Genomic DNA, 17,961 nt, shown 5'->3' on the forward strand with positions numbered 1-17,961 from the left:
TTTTTTTTCATTTCAAGATTAAAAGCTTACTAAAGACACACCGTTGTTTAAAAACACGATTAATAAAACTATAATAAGACAAAAAACGAGTGTGCTTTAAGCCACACGACTGAACTAACTTATATTTCCCTCTCAACTTCCGTTCGCCTTACCCGATTACACTTTTCGTAACGCTCTCATCACGCATTCGCCAGCTATTTCCTCAATTCAAACTTGCGTAAAGAAGTTTTTCTTCAAAAAACGAGTGTGCTTTAGACCACACGACTGAAGTAAAACTTTTTTAGCTCCTACAGTAATATTTTCGTATAACGTAACTCTCTCTTTTTATCTTCAAAAAATTATATCTTCCTCTCAACGTACGTTCACCTCGTCTGATCAGACTTTTCGCATTCGCCAGCTCGAAATTTTGAAAATTCGCCAAGTCAAACGTGCGTGACGAAGTATTACTTCAAAAAAATTGTTACGAATATAAGACATTAATGCCCCGTGGTTTCCGCCACATTAATTTAAGGAAAAAAATAGTCCTCGGTACAACAAACACTTTTTAGTTTTATTATAAAGTATATTATATACTAGTTGACCCATACACGCGTTGCTGTGGCTCAGTAATTATAATAGATAAAATCAGTTTTTTACTAATTGTTATAATACGATCAATTTATATTTCAAAAAAGAAATAAAAATAGATTCATTCATATGGGATTGAAAATAAAATAATCTAGAAATATAAATACGGCGCCATCTACCGGATATCTGTGAAACTTCGTAGTCGACAAATACACACCAGTCGTATAATAAAGATTTGATTTGCAAATATTGAAATCAATACTTGAGATAAAAATTACCCTATCTTCCGAGTTGGACCAAATTACAGATGCTTACAGAATTTCATAAAAATTGGTTCTATAGTTTTTGAGTTTATCGTGAGAATACATCGTGATACGAAATTTATATTAATTATATATTTATAATTATTATAAATATATAAAATATTTGTTATTGTTACAAAATAAAAACACATTTAAAATCAATATTTATTATATATAAAAAACTTAACAAAAATTAAATTCTATAAGTATAAATGTAAGGATTACGCCAACGACCAAATTTTGGTTCCTCACGAGGAGGTCCAAATGGACTCCTGTCGAGTACAACTTGGGCCAGAAGCTCGTGACTGACGCCGTAGCTCGTATCACCTGTTCTCACTCGTAAGATACGACGAAGTTCCTCTGCAATGACAAACGTGTAAATTATTTCTAGAAGAAATACGAATTTGGTAACTTCTCATTTTCGTTTAACTTTAAACTTGATCATGACTTATATATATCTATCTATATTTATAAAAATACTAGCTGACCCCGCAAACGTTTCTTTGCCATATATGTTATTAACCCGCTTAATCCCCCCCCCCCCCCCCTTATAACTTAGGGGTATGAAAAATAGATGTTGGCCAATTCTCAGACCTACCCGATATGCCCACAAAATTTTATTAAAATCGGTCGAGCCATTTCGGGGGAGTTCAATGTTTAACACCATGACACGAGAATTGTATATATTAGAAAAGATCTATATTTTTTTCGTGTAGTGTATTCAGCTTATGCATTATGTACGAAAACTCAAGTTTTATTGTAGCTTAGTATATGTACTTAGTAGTAAGAAGTTTTCGTCGCAAAACAAGGTGGTTGCCATAAATAATACTGCTTTCAAGCAGTGTTGTGTTCCTGTGGTGAGTGAGATGACCAGAGCTCGTGGGGAGATTTGGGGTAGGGTCGGCAACGCGCTTGCGATACTCCTGGTGTTGCAGGAGTATAAACGCATACCATCAGGTGAGTCGTACGCATGTTCCGACCTTGAAGTATTTAAAAAAAAAATAACAGAAACGTAGGTCGTTCGTCAAACTACTTTTTGATATTAAAACAATAAAATAAATAAAAATCGCGTTTACTTTGCAAAGAAGCATCAAACTTAGGTTTCATGGACAAGGACGAGGGAGGGTCTTTATATTTCTCCGGTGTCGGATGTCTGTATGAGCCCTTTTGACTGGTGTCCGGAATATAGACGTCGTCAGGTAAACGAAGCGTTTGAAGTGCTCGAGCCCTTCTTGCCAGATTTACTGACATAAACGGCAGCTCTGAAAAACTTTTTTTTTTGCGGAACTCGATATTTCAACGAATTATATCATATAATATTATCTACGAATGCTTGTTCACGAAACTCAACAAATAAAAAAACATGGTAAATATACCGTTTTAAATAATTTTAGTTTGCTTCAGGCTGTAATATCCCACTGCTGGGCACATGCCTCTTTCCCCATTTAGGATAAGGATCAGAGCTTAATCCACCACGCTGCTCCAATGCGGGTTGGATACGCGGGCGGATATATTCCCTACTATAAGTAGCGATCGCTATCAGGTGTACATGATAACAACCGGGATCGATGCCCGGTAGGGAAACATACACGGCAAACATGTGTATGGCTAATACAAATGTTTGTCATGTGCGAGGATCGAACCCACAACCGCCAGCGCAACCACAAACCAATGCTGTGACCGTTGCGCCAACGCGTAGTCAATAAAATAATTTTAGTATTTTTTTGCTGAGTTCAAAAAATTAGGTTCTGAGTTCCAACTGTATCTTTATTAAGACCAATATTTTTTTTATCTCGAATTGAAATGAGTCTATGTACTGAGTTTCTACACAAATGTACTAATCGTACAAAGAAATTAATACCAATTATAAAGCATACTTAAATACAAATTAAGATAAGATACCTCTAGAGCAGTACTTAACGAGATACTCGGTTCGTTTTAGATCTTGAATCTCATGATCTATCGGCACTGGGTCGATTTCTTTCGTCATATACATCTTTGTTAGCTTCGGATAATCTTCCTTGAACTGTTACAAATAATTATTAAGTTTAATCAGGATCATACTATGGTTGCTTATTCGCCACTACGATTTTCGAACATTCCCCTCGATTTCTCTGAAATGCCATTATCAGATCCTGGTTTTCCCGATCCTGGAGCCTTAGGATATCTTCTTTCCAACAAAAAAGAATTTGCAAAATCGGTTCATAAACGACGAAGTTATCCGCGAACACACAAAAATATATATATATATACCGTCGAATTGAGAAACCTCCTCTTTTTTTGAAGTCGGTTAAAAATATAAACACAAATCAGTATACAAATTTAAAAAAGAAAAAAGCACAAAGAAAATTTCCCGTTCAAAATATAGAGCAGCCCGACTGAGGATGTACCTCGACCTTACAGAAGATCACAGCTAAATAATACCGCTTTCAAGCATTGTCGTGTTTCTGTTGGTGAGTAAGGTGACCAGAGTTCCAGAGGGAATTGGGGGTAGATTCAGCAACGCGATTGCGATGCTTCTGGTGGTGCAGACTTCGATAAGTTATGGAGATCGCTTACCATCAGGTGAGCCGTACGCTTATTTGCCGACTTAGCTATTTAAAAAACGTGTCTTAAAAGAGAGTAAGTGTGGATTTAGATAATGCTGTGTGTGTGTAAGGAGGGAGTCATTTAATATAATAAAATAAAGTAGTGTATATTAATAATTATAAAGAAGTGTTAAAGAATAATGGCTCATGAGAATGTCAGAAAGAAACAGGTGTGTACCCTCTCAACAGCATTTTTATAATATTCAAAGTCGACTGGACAGAGAACGTCAGGACTTTTACGAGGCAGCTCCTTCGCGTTTAGACTGTCGCGACTGAGGCCGACAATAAGACAATCGTCGTCTATAGCTTTTCGTCGAGGGCTTTTACTGAAATCAAAATCGAATGTAGCCTACAAATAAGCTATAAAAACTAATATAGCCAAAATAAATAGTCTGGTTTAACTAAGTCCTGTGATAATCAAAGGCTTAGGACAAACTATAAAGTAGGCGACTATTATGTACAACCCTGGAAACTAATTTATGGGGTTGGGGGGAAAGAGGGGGTTGGGGGGGAGGGGAGGAGGGTGGGTTTTCACCCATCCGGCAGACTATTTTCGTGTAAACCCCGTTGTTACAGAGATAAGGTTAAGGTTAAATTTTTGTTATTTTTGACTCCACCTTAATTCTGGTGCTGCGGTAAGTTTACTCATGCTCCGTTCTGCGACTATCACGCGTTATTTTCCAAGAAATTTACGTAAAAACGATTTTTACTGTAATATGAAAATACGATACGAACTGACCTTTAACGACTGACGAATAGACACTTTTAAACAAAATAACGCCACTTTTAAACAAAATAACGCGTAGTTGTGCTGCGGGATGTCCACTCATGCTCCGTTTTGGGACTTTCACACGTTATTTTTCGAACTAATGGTGAAATAAAATGATAATTTAAAACACAATAACAATTATTAAAAATACGATACGAACTGACGTTTAACGACATAGACAACATAAACTGAGTTCTGGGACAGATTATTAAATGCATAATATAAATTATATAAAAATCATTTTTAAGATTTAATAATCTAAGCAATTTTTATTTATTATTAATATCTCAAATAATTGTAATTTTCTTTTCTTAAAGTACTTTTAAATTTATATCCATAAATAAGTCAGAGATAGAAATAGATTAAAAATACTTTGAGATAGTTTAACATTGCGTGCTAGAATATAGGTTTAGAAATTCGAAAAATACCCAAAACCGAATCGGAGCACCCCACTGTCCACGTGGTCTTGGTCTGTCCTACCCCTAGAGTGTTTTTTTTGTGCCGCGGAGGCGCGGAGGGAGGGCAGCCCTCGCCCGCCGTGCGAAAGCGCGCGAACGAATGCGTAGAGGAGCGGCTGAGGCTGGTCGCCGAAGGCGACCAGCCTCCGCTGCGGAACGGAGCATGAGTGAGCGTGCTTTCGCACGCAAGGGCGGAAGGGCTGCACTTCCCGCAGCGCCGGAGCCAAGCGTTCCTCTAACTTTCGAAATTCTTCTTCTAGCCTGAAAACTTTAACCATGGATATCTCCATAACCATGGGGTTCTGAGGTGTGACAGTGGTACCAGGGGTAGCGTTCCCCATCCTCTCCCCCCTTCCCCCCACGTCGTTAAACGTTGTACTTCTTAAGTTAGATAGGTTAGGGTTATTTTATTTTTTTTTTGTTAAACGAAACTGTCGTTAAACGTACTTCTTAAGTTAGATAGGTTAGGGTTATTTTTTTTTTTTTTTTTTTTAAACGAAACTGTCGTTAAACGTACTTCTTAAGTTAGATAGGTTAGGGTTATTTTTTTTAATAGTTGTCAGGGGGGGTAAGGGGGGGTAGAAACCCACCCTTCCTACCCCGCCCAACCCCCCTTTTCTCCCTTAACCCCATAATTTAACCTTAAAACATTAACCACGATATCTTTGTAACAACGGGGTTTACACGAAAATAGTCTGCCGGAGGGGTGAAAACCCACCCTCCTACCCCCCACCCAACCCCCCTCTTTCCCCCCAACCCCATAAATTAGTTTCCAGGGTTGTAATTAATTACCAAGTAGGCTATTTCCCTTTTAAGTTTCTTCCATTCCATTATGTTTAATGTAATAATACAATGAGGATGTTCGTTTTACAAGAACTTATAGGTATAATATTAGACGTTGTAACGTATTATCATATAAATCTTGTGTCTTACGGTTTATCTTTTTTCACGAAATCCTCCATATACACAGATTTGAACTCTATTTCTCCGTCGAAAACCGACATTTTTAAATAAAAAATATTAAAATAAAGGTACAAAATAAAATGACAAAACGTCTGTATTATCAAGTGACATTTAAATGGTACACAAAAGGAGTTTTAAGTTTCTTATTATTAGAAAAATTAATTACTTCATTTTATAACTTCATTGGTAACATATCTTATAGTGAATGGAAAACTAAAAACTAAAAACAAGTTACCACATATTAATATAAGTATTATACAAAAAATATATATATCTATATTTCATTAGTAAAAATATTCAAATAAAACAACAAAAATACAAATTTATTTATTTATTAATAAGGTACATCTATAATGGCATTAACACATTCTGATATAATCTGCGAATAACATAAAAAGATTACAATGAACTTAACACGCGTAATACACAGCCTTATTCTAAAAAAAGTTATTTTGTTAGGAAACCGAAAAAAATTTCAGTTCTACTGAAATAGAAATATGTGTAAAAGAGGTGTAAAAAATGTAATTCATGCTGTCTCTTTTCTTTCTATGACTAAAGAAAAAGACAACACGAACTTTCAAACTGTCAAATAAGTGTCAAGTTGACATTATAAACGTCGACATTTTTCTGTTAAAATTCATTATGATAGAATAATAAACATTCTTTAAATTTTAAGTTATCGGAGGCGTGTATCTGTCATGTTTAAATAATTTAATAGATTCTGAAGGGTATTGAAGAATATTCAGTCTATAAATATGCCCGTACATAAAAATGTATATTTAATACACTTCATAGTTTATCAACAAATTATTATTAATCTATACAATATTAGTCAAATAGTCAATATATATGCTTTATCTATTAAAAAATTAATAGATAAAGCGTATTGTTCGGTGCAGCATTATATAGTTGATAAAAATGTGTGAACTTATTGACGCATATCATGCAAAATTGCTATTTCGTACTAAAACACAGTTTATATATTATTTTAAAAAGAGTAACTGCGGAGTTTCTTGCCGATTCTTCTCTGCAGAATCTACATTCCGAATCGGTGGTAGCTTTACTTTTACAAAAATAATAATCATTTCAAAGTTTTAATTTGTAAAATGATTCGAAGATGCTCATGGGGCTTATTTAAATAAAGTTGGTTTTTGATTTTGAGATTGTTTGGAGTATTACACATTTTTTTTACTAGAAATATGATCCGCCGGCGGAGATGCGTCTCGGATTAGTCTCTTTTCCTTATATGAAAACATGGCTTTGCTCAGCTGAGTGACTTTTACAGACTTAAAGATACAAATGTAAAAGACTTGGAATACATTGAGTCAATATAATTTATTTTTATATAAAATTTACTTTAGTAGTTTAGGAATTGAGAACATTCGTAAATTTATTAAATACCCTTCAGCTTAGTCTTTCTATTTTTAATTTAGTCACTTGATTACCTATTACGATTGTTTTTTTTTTCTCTATTTACCTGTTTTTATTCCTATTTACCCCATAAGAGGTTTAATATTTTGGCAATCATACAAAAATACTTAGTCGCGTAACAGGTTACAACTATTCATAATAACATTTCATGCAAAATCATTTTAAATTAATTTAAAGCAATTGATACATTTTTTATAAAATTACAATATCAATGCTTACAAATTAATTACATACAAAATTATAAATATTCAATTTATTTTTGAAATCGTAATAAAAATTAACATGCTATATTATATTTAAAAAAAATCTCCCAAATATTTTCGAGTAAAAAATCTAAAGGAGTTGAAACACATTTGATATGATATAAGAAAAGGCACGAGGCTTGTTACACACGAATATTTTCAAACGCTTTACTTAAAAAAAAATCGTTTTTTCAAAGTATAGTGTGTCCCTTCTTAATATCACGTAGCATTTCGCCACTAAAATTTGAAAATATTTGAATTTTTTTCCAAAAAAATAAATAAATACATTTTTCCATATTCAGTGAAGTTTTAGTTATCAGTCGTTACGGTAGATGGCGCTATTGTCATCTTCAGTCAAATGACCAGTTAGAAAAAAAAAAACAAAGCAGAAGCACACTTTAAACAAGGATAAATATTAATATTATAACGTTTAATATCAATTGTCCATAACACTGCCTTTCGATTTATATAACTATTTCACAACACTTTCAAACCTCTGGTAGAGAAATGGGAAGAAATGACCATTACTTTTATACATTAAACCATAAAATAACTTTATTTAATTAATCATAGTTTAAAGCTATTCAACGTTGTTTCTTTGACAATAACAACATCGCTTAAGAATATGGTTATAAAAAATATATATAAATTCAATATAGAATAGAGATAGATAGAAAAAGAAAATATTGAATTTATTGCACGTAAAAATGACTAATTTTGGAATCCTTTTCGACGCAGAAAATAGAAAGAATGAACGATTCGGTGAATTATATTCTTATTGTTGGCTTTGAAAAAGATACACATTTTTGTTCAATTTCGTACTTGCATAAAATAGACGCAACTTCATTTGAATGTATCTAAGAACTTGATATTTTGTTATTGTCTAAATAGTATTAAAGCTAGCTAAGAAATTAAGACGCCAATATGTACATGACTAAGTATATACATTTAAATTATTTTCAAAAAACATTGAAACAAAAAATAATTTTTACTGAAACAATAATACATTTAGCACCCAAACATCAACAAGGGAATAAACTCATAAATAAAAGGTCACATCAACCCAGTATCCTCAACCATACTTCCATTATAACAAGGCCCTAGCTGTCTATATAAATCTATAGCAGTGCAAGTTCATCGTTCGTCCTCGGACATTGAGGCGGAACTTCTTTGCTATGGAACCCTAAAAGGCACCACCAGATCCTCGTGGTGTTCCACTCGCAGTTCTGATATTGCCGCTGCAGCTTTTTTTACTGCATTCGTTATCTGAAAGTAATTTTAAATAAATTAGAATTACGTTGACTTCATATTGGCAAGTTTTGCAGTACTTTTACCAGATACTAGCGGAATAAACATATCATCATCATCGATAACAGCTCCACATATCGGGTTAATTTGAGTCTAAACTATTCAGGGATTCAGACAATAGGTATTTATGTAAATAAATACCAAAGAATTTCAACAATATTGGTTATAATTGTGTTTGTTCGCAAACGAAAAAAAACCGACTTCAATTACATCGACGAGTAATACAACGTAGATCGACAAAAAAATACTCAAGTAACTGCGCGTTATCAAAGATTACTCAAAAAGTAGTTATCAGATCTCAATGAAATTTATATGTGACCACATGACAAACATCAGCTTTCGATTAAATTAAAAATTATTAAAATCGGTACACCCAGTAAAAAGTTATTGCGGATTTTCAAGAAGTTCCCTCGATTTCTCTGGGATCCCATTATCAGATCCTGGTTTCCTTATCATGGTACTAAATTAAGGATATCTTCTTTCCAACAAAAAAAGAATTATCAAAATCGGTACATCCAGTAGAAAGTTATGCGGTATAATACAACGTAGGCCGACGAAAAAAGCGTCAAGTAAAAACGCATTATTAGATTAGATCTCAAATAAATTTAAATGGGACCAATTGGCACACACCACCTTTCGATTAAAAGAAAATTTGTCGAAATCGCTCCACCCAGTCAAAAGTTCTAATGTAACATACATTATAAAAAAAAAATACAGTCGAATTGAGAACCTCCTCCTTTTTGGAAGTCGGTTAAAAAAGAAGAAGAATATTGGTTGAAAAGAATTTCAATAATTACCTACGAAAATTGTAGCTAAAAAGTTAAAACACAATATAAAATGTCATTGATTTAGCAAATTCCATTGCGCTAATGTTCAAGGTCAGTAGGTACAACGAAAGCGGCAAAATAATCTCATTAACACACATATCCAATTTTATTGAATCTATAATTATTATTTATATTTAAGTGTCGGTAAAAATGTTAATTTCTCGAAACCTTGATAAATAAGAAGCATAAGTAAATTAGACATTTAAATGAAATATTGAGATTTAGGAAAATAATCTATAATATAAATAAAAGTACAAGAGCAAACACTGCAAAACTGACATATCAATGAAATTTATAAATGTTGAGACTTGGCAGGGAATGTTATCCAGAATAATAGTAAATATTATATGGGTTATAGTTATAGTAAACATAATAATAAATAATTCATACTCAAAATACATTTTAATAACAATGTTAAAATGAGTACTTTGCTGCATGGTAAATTAATTGCCATTATGAGTAACCAGCCATTTAAGAATATAAATTCTTGGTCACTAGAGGATATGAACCATCTCCAAACTGCAGTCGGCATTGCAGTTTAAAGAGATTAATGAGGAAATGAGACCATTTAAGCCTAACTTTTACTTTCAATAAATTATTCGTTTACATACTACTTATTAAATTTTTGTTCGATTATATATAGTTTATGTGAATTATTAATTTATATAGAATATTTTAAATAGGACAAGGATTCACTTCCTAACAGTATTCATCTGTTTTTACATCTAGATTATTGTTGTGGTAGTCGCTCTCACTTATAGTATATAACTCAAATTCAATAAAGAAATATAATTATAGAAACTTACTTTTGCAATATTATTTATGAACAAAAGAAACATTGAGATTGAATGGTTTGTCATTTAAACGAATCGTTGCATCCCGCATGAGTCTGTGTGGTAAATATATGTATATGTTATTTGTGTATATATATATATATATAATTAGTTATTATATATTAATCGGCTGTTACCTATGACAAAGCATTAAGTTGCTTACCGCAGGAACAGATGATCGTGATCGATCATGTGTCAGTGGCCAGGCCGTACTCACCAGCTCCTTGTACGCGAGCGCGAGCGGCGGCGCGGCCAGCAGCGCGCGGTCAGCAGCGCGCGGTCAGCAGCGCGCGGCGGCACGTGTCACTGTCAGTGGCCAGGACGCACTCACCAGCTCCTTGTCCGCGTGCGCGAGCGGCGGCGCGGCCAGCAGCGCGCGGCGGCACGTGTAGTGTGTCAGTGGCCAGGACGCACTCACCAGCTCCTTGTCCGCGTGCGCGAGCGGCGGCGCGGCCAGCAGCGCGCGGCGGCACGTGTAGTGTGTCAGTGGCCAGGACGCACTCACCAGCTCCTTGTCCGCGTGCGCGAGCGGCGGCGCGGCCAGCAGCGCGCGGCGCGCGGCGGGCGGCAGGTCGGCCAGCAGGCGCGCGGGCGCGGGCGGCGGCAGCGCCAGCGCGGCGGCGCGCGCCGTGTACGCCCGCACGCGCTCGCTGTACGCGCCCGCCTCCAGCGTGTACGGGCCCAGCGCGCCCACGTCGATTACGTTACTGCGGATGGACTCACTTTTTATCATCATCATCATTATCATCATCATCATTACAGCCTATACAGTCCACTGCTGGACGTAGGCCTCCACAAGTTTACGCCAAATAACGTGAACTCATGTGTTTAGCCCATAGTCACCACGCTGGGCAGGCGGGTTGGCTACCGCAGGGCTGGCTTTGTCGCACCGAAGACGCTGCTGCCCATCTTCGGCCTGTATATTTCATAGCCAGTAGTTGGATGGCTATCCCGCCACCGGTCGGCTTTTTAAATTCCAAGGTGGTAAGCGGAACTGTGTTATCCCTTAGTCACCTCTTACGACACCCACGGGAAGAGAGGGGCTGGCTATATTCTTTAGTACCGTAACCACACAGTACTTTTTATCAGCTATATGATATTTCGTTTCTTTTAGAGGTCTTCCGTTAATTACGTGAGGATCAAAGGGGGGGATGGAGTAGAACTGAGCGTTCCCATATCGAAAATATTACTAAATATGGAAAAAGTTTTTAAAGTTTCTCACGATCAATGTAAAAACTTTACGGCACTAATTTTCATTGTGGTTGGGTGCAGCAGAACATAAGCTGCTCAAAATCTGGAGCAGCCCACCTGAAAAAGTACCTTACAGAAGATCGCAGCTAAATAATACTGGTCTTAAATAGTGTTATATTCCTGTGGTGAATAAGATGGCCAGAGCTTCTGTGGTGTTGGGCAAGCAAGGTACAGATACTGTCCAGATGTTTCTTTTATAACCAAGACAACAAGAAATTGAATAATTTCAATGAGCTCCTCATATTCATATGTAAAATTAAGTTGGGAGTCTTAAAACATACACAACCAAAACTGCAAACACCCAGACCACAACTCAAGCCATTTCAATGTTTAGTGTGGCTTACGTAAACATTTGTAATATTTGAAGATTAAAACCATGACTTTAGCTGCATCTAAATAACAAGAATTTGTATTGGTTTCAATATTCAGTAGCACAAAAACTCTTTGTTTCCATAATGTTTAATTTGGGGATATCTTGAATAATGATATAATAATATATCTTACGTAGCAGTTTCATGCAGTATCCTATTAAGTGCAGTCTGTTCGTCAGGTTTTCGAGGGGGCGTGGACTCGCAGGCGGTGGGGGACGGAGTCTCTTGCTGCTGCTCCGGCACTTCTAGTAAATGGGTCCTCTCGTTTATTATATTTTCCTGGAAATATAAATAATTATGCTTGGTGTAGTTAATTGTTTATTGATTAGAATTAACACAATAGGAATTATGTTATTTATATTTATACTAATTTTATATACATATATTAAACCCCATTTTTTTCCAGGCAGTTAAACTTGTAACAAATTTAAAATTTACTTTTTAGGACAGACTAAAGATTTTTAGTAAATCTTCAACCACTTCTTTACAGGTATCTTTCTATTTACCAATAATTCTTTAGAAATACTTTTATGTGTTGGCATGTTTTCATAATACAAAATCATTCATATTTCAAAGCAAAAAACCAATGGCTAAACATAAACGATTTCAGAAAGAAAGTTGTGTATTTTCTTTTTTTAGAAGATGATATTTTGAGCTTAACATCACATCCAAAAATGTAGTTACTATGTTGCATACAACAAATTTGGAATAAAAAAATTAAGGTGGCTTAATTTAATTTAAAAATATATATTTATCGTATGTGTATGTGTTTATATTACGTGTATTATCTACAATATATTCGTATTTAATAAGGTATATAAAATATTTATGCCAATTGCTTTATCTAAAAAAAAAAAACACAATCTACAAAACACAATGCAGTGGTAACTTTGTAAACAAGACCAGACATAGACCCTACTTTCTACTCTAGGGGGTTGTGGATTCGATACCTGGGTGTATTACTTCTATGTATAACACAATCATTAAGTTGCTTACCATAGGAACGGATGACCATGTGAGTATAGAACACAATAATTATAATTATTTATACCTAATATGGAATACAGACTAGAAAAGTATGTTAGTCTCCATAAAAAAGGCCCCATTAACAAATACCTTAAACAGTAGTTAGTTTCGAAAATAATAGAAAACCTATTTTAACAAGCTCGATTCTTTTTTGTATTAAACAAATATCTCTAAAATTGGATTTTTACATATTTGAAAAAATACACACATATGTCATTTCATGTATCTCAAAATATAAGCTATATGTAATGTGTACCAACATACCATATAATATAGAATAATTTTCTCATACACATTCATTGTGTTTCGTAGATATTTATTACAAATTGAACCCAGTTTAAGTATGATTATGAGTAATAATAAAAATACACATCACTGCACTACATACATAACACAAACAAAGCCAAGGTCTTTTGTGTGATCTTGGTACAGAAACACACACTATAAGAACTACAATGTTTTAAAATATTAAGAAATAACTTCGTGTCAAATATATTTGAGTATTTAAATTGTAATAACTATACGATACTATTGAACTAACAATAATGTACGCATTTTATGAATAAACTATTTATCATCATGCCTTACAATTAAAAACAATTATAGCAATGAATAATTATTATTTATGTAAACAAATTAAATATACGAGAAAAATTAATAGATAAGCCGTACACACATCGCACATTTCCAGGTTCACGTTTAGATAATGAGCCAGTCAACCAGGAATTCGAGATAACGAGACAAAATAAATGCACTAATCGTACGTTACTGCTTGCAAAGTACGCGTTATATCGTTAACTGTACTATACAGATTTCTATTTTTTTTAATCGTAAATAATAATCAGAGACAAAGGATACGCATATTTACGTGAATTTTAATACATTAGGTAAACGATTTCATTACCTGCGGATCGGTATCCTTATGACAAATACTGTAGCAGCAACCCATGACTGCGTTTTTCAGTGAGCCGAAGCATGAATGCAGCAAACTTTCCTCGCCGTCAGTCTGCATAAATATTTTGTTAAGTTTATTGTCGTTATAAATCGTAGACAGAGTAAACTATTATAAATAGAAAAATCTGTAGTTCACGTACGACAATTTTCACATTTCGCACGTCACTTCACGATGGTTTTTGACACATGACATCCGTCATTTGTCAACGATAATGTCAAAAAAGGCAAGTATGCACTGATATTTTATTAATTGTAAGCTACATATATATTTATATTTAAATTATGGAATACAGTTATTGATTTATGTAACCAAAACAAAAGAAATGAACGTTAATTACTTTCCTTATTTAAATAAACAATAAACCACTTTAATCTGTAGTCTTATAAGTGTCAACTTGGTGTCAACAGAAAATAGCTTTGACATAAATTACAGACATGGCTTCGGCCTTACTTTACCAGTCATCGAATCAGAAGAACAATAAAGTTACTTCAGACTTGGCTCCGGTCTTTTGATATATCAGAACGAAACTTACAAATTCAAACTAGGCTGTATCGATTTTGTCCTTTGCCGTTCCCTATTGGGGATAAATTTTAAAACAACAACATAGCTTTGACATTGACAGTCAATTCCAAAATACAAAGTAGAAAACACGTCAACACTTGAGAAATTATTTTGTACCCAAAAAGTTATTAGACAAATACGATATTTTGAATTAACGATGATCAGATATCGAGGCAAAAAGAAGGTTTTGGACAAGGTGAAGGAGTTGGATGCTTTTTCTAAAGTTCCAGACGAATACGTAGACAGTACGCCGGTCGGCGGAACGTTTTCAGTGATAACATTTTTCATTATTATGTGGCTGGTTTACAGCGAAGTTTCGTACTTCCTAGATAGCAATTTAGTGTTTAAATTTATGCCTGACACAGATATGGACGAAAAGTTGAGGATAAATATAGACATTACGCTCGCTATGCCGTGTTCGAATATCGGTGCTGATATCTTAGACTCAACGTCTCAGAGTGTTTTTGGGTTTGGTGAATTGCAAGAAGAAGACACTTGGTGGGAGCTGACAAAAGAACAACAGGACGCGTTCGACGCAGTCAAGTATCTAAACTCATATCTAAGAGAAGAGTATCATTCAATTTGGCAATTACTCTGGAAGAAAGGTCACGGCTCTGTCAGGGCGACGATACCTCCACGAAAAAATAAACCGAATAGGCGTCCTGACGCATGTCGCCTACATGGTGTTCTAACTCTAAACAAAGTTGCCGGGAACTTCCACATAACAGCCGGTAAAAGCTTACACTTACCGAGAGGCCATATACATCTTAACATGCTGTTTGATGACACTCCTCAAAACTTCAGTCACCGGATACACAGACTTAGCTTTGGCAGTCCAGCTAACGGAATAATATACCCTCTTGAAGGAGATGAAAAAATCACGTCAGATGAAAATATGCTATACCAATATTTCATTGAAGTTGTGCCGACAGATGTAGACACGACATTTGAAACAATCAAAACATTCCAGTACTCGGTTAAGGAGCTCCAGAGACCTATAAGTCACAGCAAAGGTTCGCATGGAGTTCCAGGAGTATTCTTTAAATATGACATGGCTGCGTTAAAAATACAAGTGTATCAGGAGAGGGAAAACTTATTACAATTTATGTTACGTTTGTTCTCTATCATCGGTGGTATATACGTAATAATAAGCTTTATAAACACTATTGTGTTGTTGGTTCGGACTGGATTAATTCCAACGGAAACAGAATTTAGTAGAGATTCCAAAAAAGCACTTAATGCTAGACCCACACATGCTACGTCATTTCAAACAAATCCCTTACTTGTCACACCTGATCTAAACGTCCCTTTAGATTTAATAAAGCAATGACATTGATGTAAGTAAGTTAGCTCTTTCTGTACATAAGATTTTCATACTTTATTTAATTTTTTAATTAATTTAATGTAATACAGTAAATCTATACAATTATATTTATAGCTGTTTTATAATTTTTGATCTGCTTAGGTATATGTTTTTAATTTTTCTTAATAAGCTTATTTATTATATTGTATACAAAAATTATTTAATAATTTTTAATTTGAATTTTTTTATTTTTCTGTTATTCCTATGATATGCTTATAGGTGTACCAATTTTTTATGTAGAATGTAAAGATAAGGACAATATTTGTACAGTCTACATAAATAAAATAATGAATTATATTTAAGTAAACAATTAACTAAAAGCTTTTGTTTATGACAATGAAAATTTAAATTTAAATTATGACAATGAACAATTAGAGATTATGACAGTGTTTTATGAACTTTATATTTGAATAAATAATAGCGTAATTATGCTCTAATCTCATTTAAAATAATACTTTTTGAAATATTTTTCAAAATTAAAAATAAATAAATAATAAAACCAACGAGACTGGCTGCAGGTGTTTTATTAAAAAAAAAGTTTAAATTTGCTTACTTGACGCAGGGGGTACCGCACCATTGGTGAACGGTGAGCATACCCTTCTCTTTTGCACTCGTGGTAGTAGCTATCTCTGTTTCACTCGATCTCCGCTTCTCTGAATGTCGTTTTGTTCTCATCGCGACGATAGACGATCGGACTGCGAAGTGCGAACCATTTACCATTCGCGCGGCGGCATCGCCAGTACACGACGTGTTAAAGCGCTCCAGCGCTTCCCGGCATCCGAAAAGTTTCAACTTAAAACTTGTGGCCCATTATATTAAAATAGATTATAAAGCCGACGATATTTCATTAGTGCGGTGCATTTGAGTGAAAAGTAGTGTCAGTGAAGTGTGTAGTTTTTTTAGCGTTTATAATTTACCGTTTCAATTGAACGTTACTGTTTTGTTCGACAAAAAGCGCGTAATATCAGTCGCGCTGAACGCAAGAGAGGGCCGTATATGGTTAAGTTGATTCCTCGTGCTGGCGTCCCCGGTGAAAGTAGACCTTTGTTGAGTTCATAAGGACACAAGCCAGTTGCAACTAACTCGAAACGACGTTTCGCGTGTAGTTGACGAGAAGGTGAGTGGCATTTTGCTCAAATTACCTACTTGATTTGCGATGTACAGTTATCTCCACCACTACTTACTTAAAAAAAACACATTGCTTATTACGTAGTGGCTAAGGTCTACCTCTTACCTAGAAGTTGACTGCGGCTCAACTCTCATAGAAACTTAACTCTCATTAAAAGAAAACTACTTAATACAAGTGTATTAGCAGTTTGTAGTAGTAGATTTTATACTTATTTGCCTCTAATCAAAAGCCGTAGTTTCATATTTCCTAACAAAAAAATACTTTTCTTACAAACATCCAAACTTTAATCTCACATTTCACTGTAGGAATAGAATTTTCGATAACCTATTCCAATCGAGTTCGATATGCCATTAACGATTGTATTCGACCAGCTGAATTCAAAACTACTGTACCATTCATAATACGGCTCACTGGCTGTAGGTCAGTGCCCTGTACCCTACCTGTTGCCTCGGTCCCTGCCTAGCCGGTTATCCCACTGCCTGCTGGTAGCTGAAAAAAAAATATGTCAGGTTTCCGACCTGACATTGAAAAATAAATGGATTGTAAATAAATATAATTAACAATGATATTTACACTACATATCTATGTCTCCAAAATTTAATTAAGGTTCGATTCTCGACTCTACCGATCAATCTCCATTGCATCTTCTCCATCCTATATGAAATTGGCAAAATTATTTTGTCTTGGCCCGGTTTCACCGGCTTGGGATAAAGTTTATCCTGCAAATAAGTTCTGAATAGAAGTTAATAGCAGGCGGTAGAATAGGCTATTAGGGCCTGTTTCTCCTCAATTAATGAACTACAACTTTTAGATTCAGACTTGCGAATTGAAATATCTCGTAAATATAGTGGAAATTCGATGGTAAAAAAGAATAATTAATCAAAATAAATACGTATCTGTTCGATGGCGTTATCCACAACCACTTGGTTTTTTTTGTTTTTTTTTTTTTTTTTTTTTTTTTTATAAATAGATATATTTAAAGATAGAAAATAAAGAATCTAAAAAAATGTAACTTAC

General features: G+C 34.6%; 3 protein-coding genes across 3 annotated transcripts; 1 reads left to right on the plus strand and 2 right to left on the minus strand.

Annotated features, from left to right (window-relative positions):
• Window positions 1-1,020: 1,020 nt before the first annotated feature.
• LOC123662970 lies at window positions 1,021-5,772 on the minus strand. Its single transcript, XM_045597736.1, has 5 exons — window positions 5,618-5,772; window positions 3,636-3,783; window positions 2,772-2,895; window positions 1,946-2,131; window positions 1,021-1,229 (listed from the first exon to the last, which is right to left on the minus strand). Exons 1-5 carry the CDS (start codon window positions 5,686-5,688, stop codon window positions 1,063-1,065), a joined length of 696 nt encoding a protein of 231 aa, XP_045453692.1. The 5' UTR covers window positions 5,689-5,772; the 3' UTR covers window positions 1,021-1,062.
• Window positions 5,773-7,717: 1,945 nt separating this feature from the next.
• Window positions 7,718-13,974, minus strand: LOC123662664. The gene is made up of 4 exons (XM_045597470.1): window positions 13,841-13,974; window positions 12,044-12,189; window positions 10,794-10,995; window positions 7,718-8,586 (listed from the first exon to the last, which is right to left on the minus strand). Exons 1-4 carry the CDS (start codon window positions 13,946-13,948, stop codon window positions 8,494-8,496), a joined length of 549 nt encoding a protein of 182 aa, XP_045453426.1. The 5' UTR covers window positions 13,949-13,974; the 3' UTR covers window positions 7,718-8,493.
• A 620-nt stretch (window positions 13,975-14,594) lies between these two features.
• LOC123662955 (endoplasmic reticulum-Golgi intermediate compartment protein 2) lies at window positions 14,595-15,852 on the plus strand. The gene has a single exon (XM_045597719.1). It carries the CDS (start codon window positions 14,610-14,612, stop codon window positions 15,780-15,782), a length of 1,173 nt encoding a protein of 390 aa, XP_045453675.1. The 5' UTR covers window positions 14,595-14,609; the 3' UTR covers window positions 15,783-15,852.
• The last annotated feature ends 2,109 nt before the right edge of the window (window positions 15,853-17,961 follow it).

The sequence above is a fragment of the Melitaea cinxia genome, chromosome 19 (genome assembly GCF_905220565.1).
Source record: "Melitaea cinxia chromosome 19, ilMelCinx1.1, whole genome shotgun sequence".
NCBI lineage: Eukaryota > Metazoa > Arthropoda > Insecta > Lepidoptera > Nymphalidae > Melitaea > Melitaea cinxia.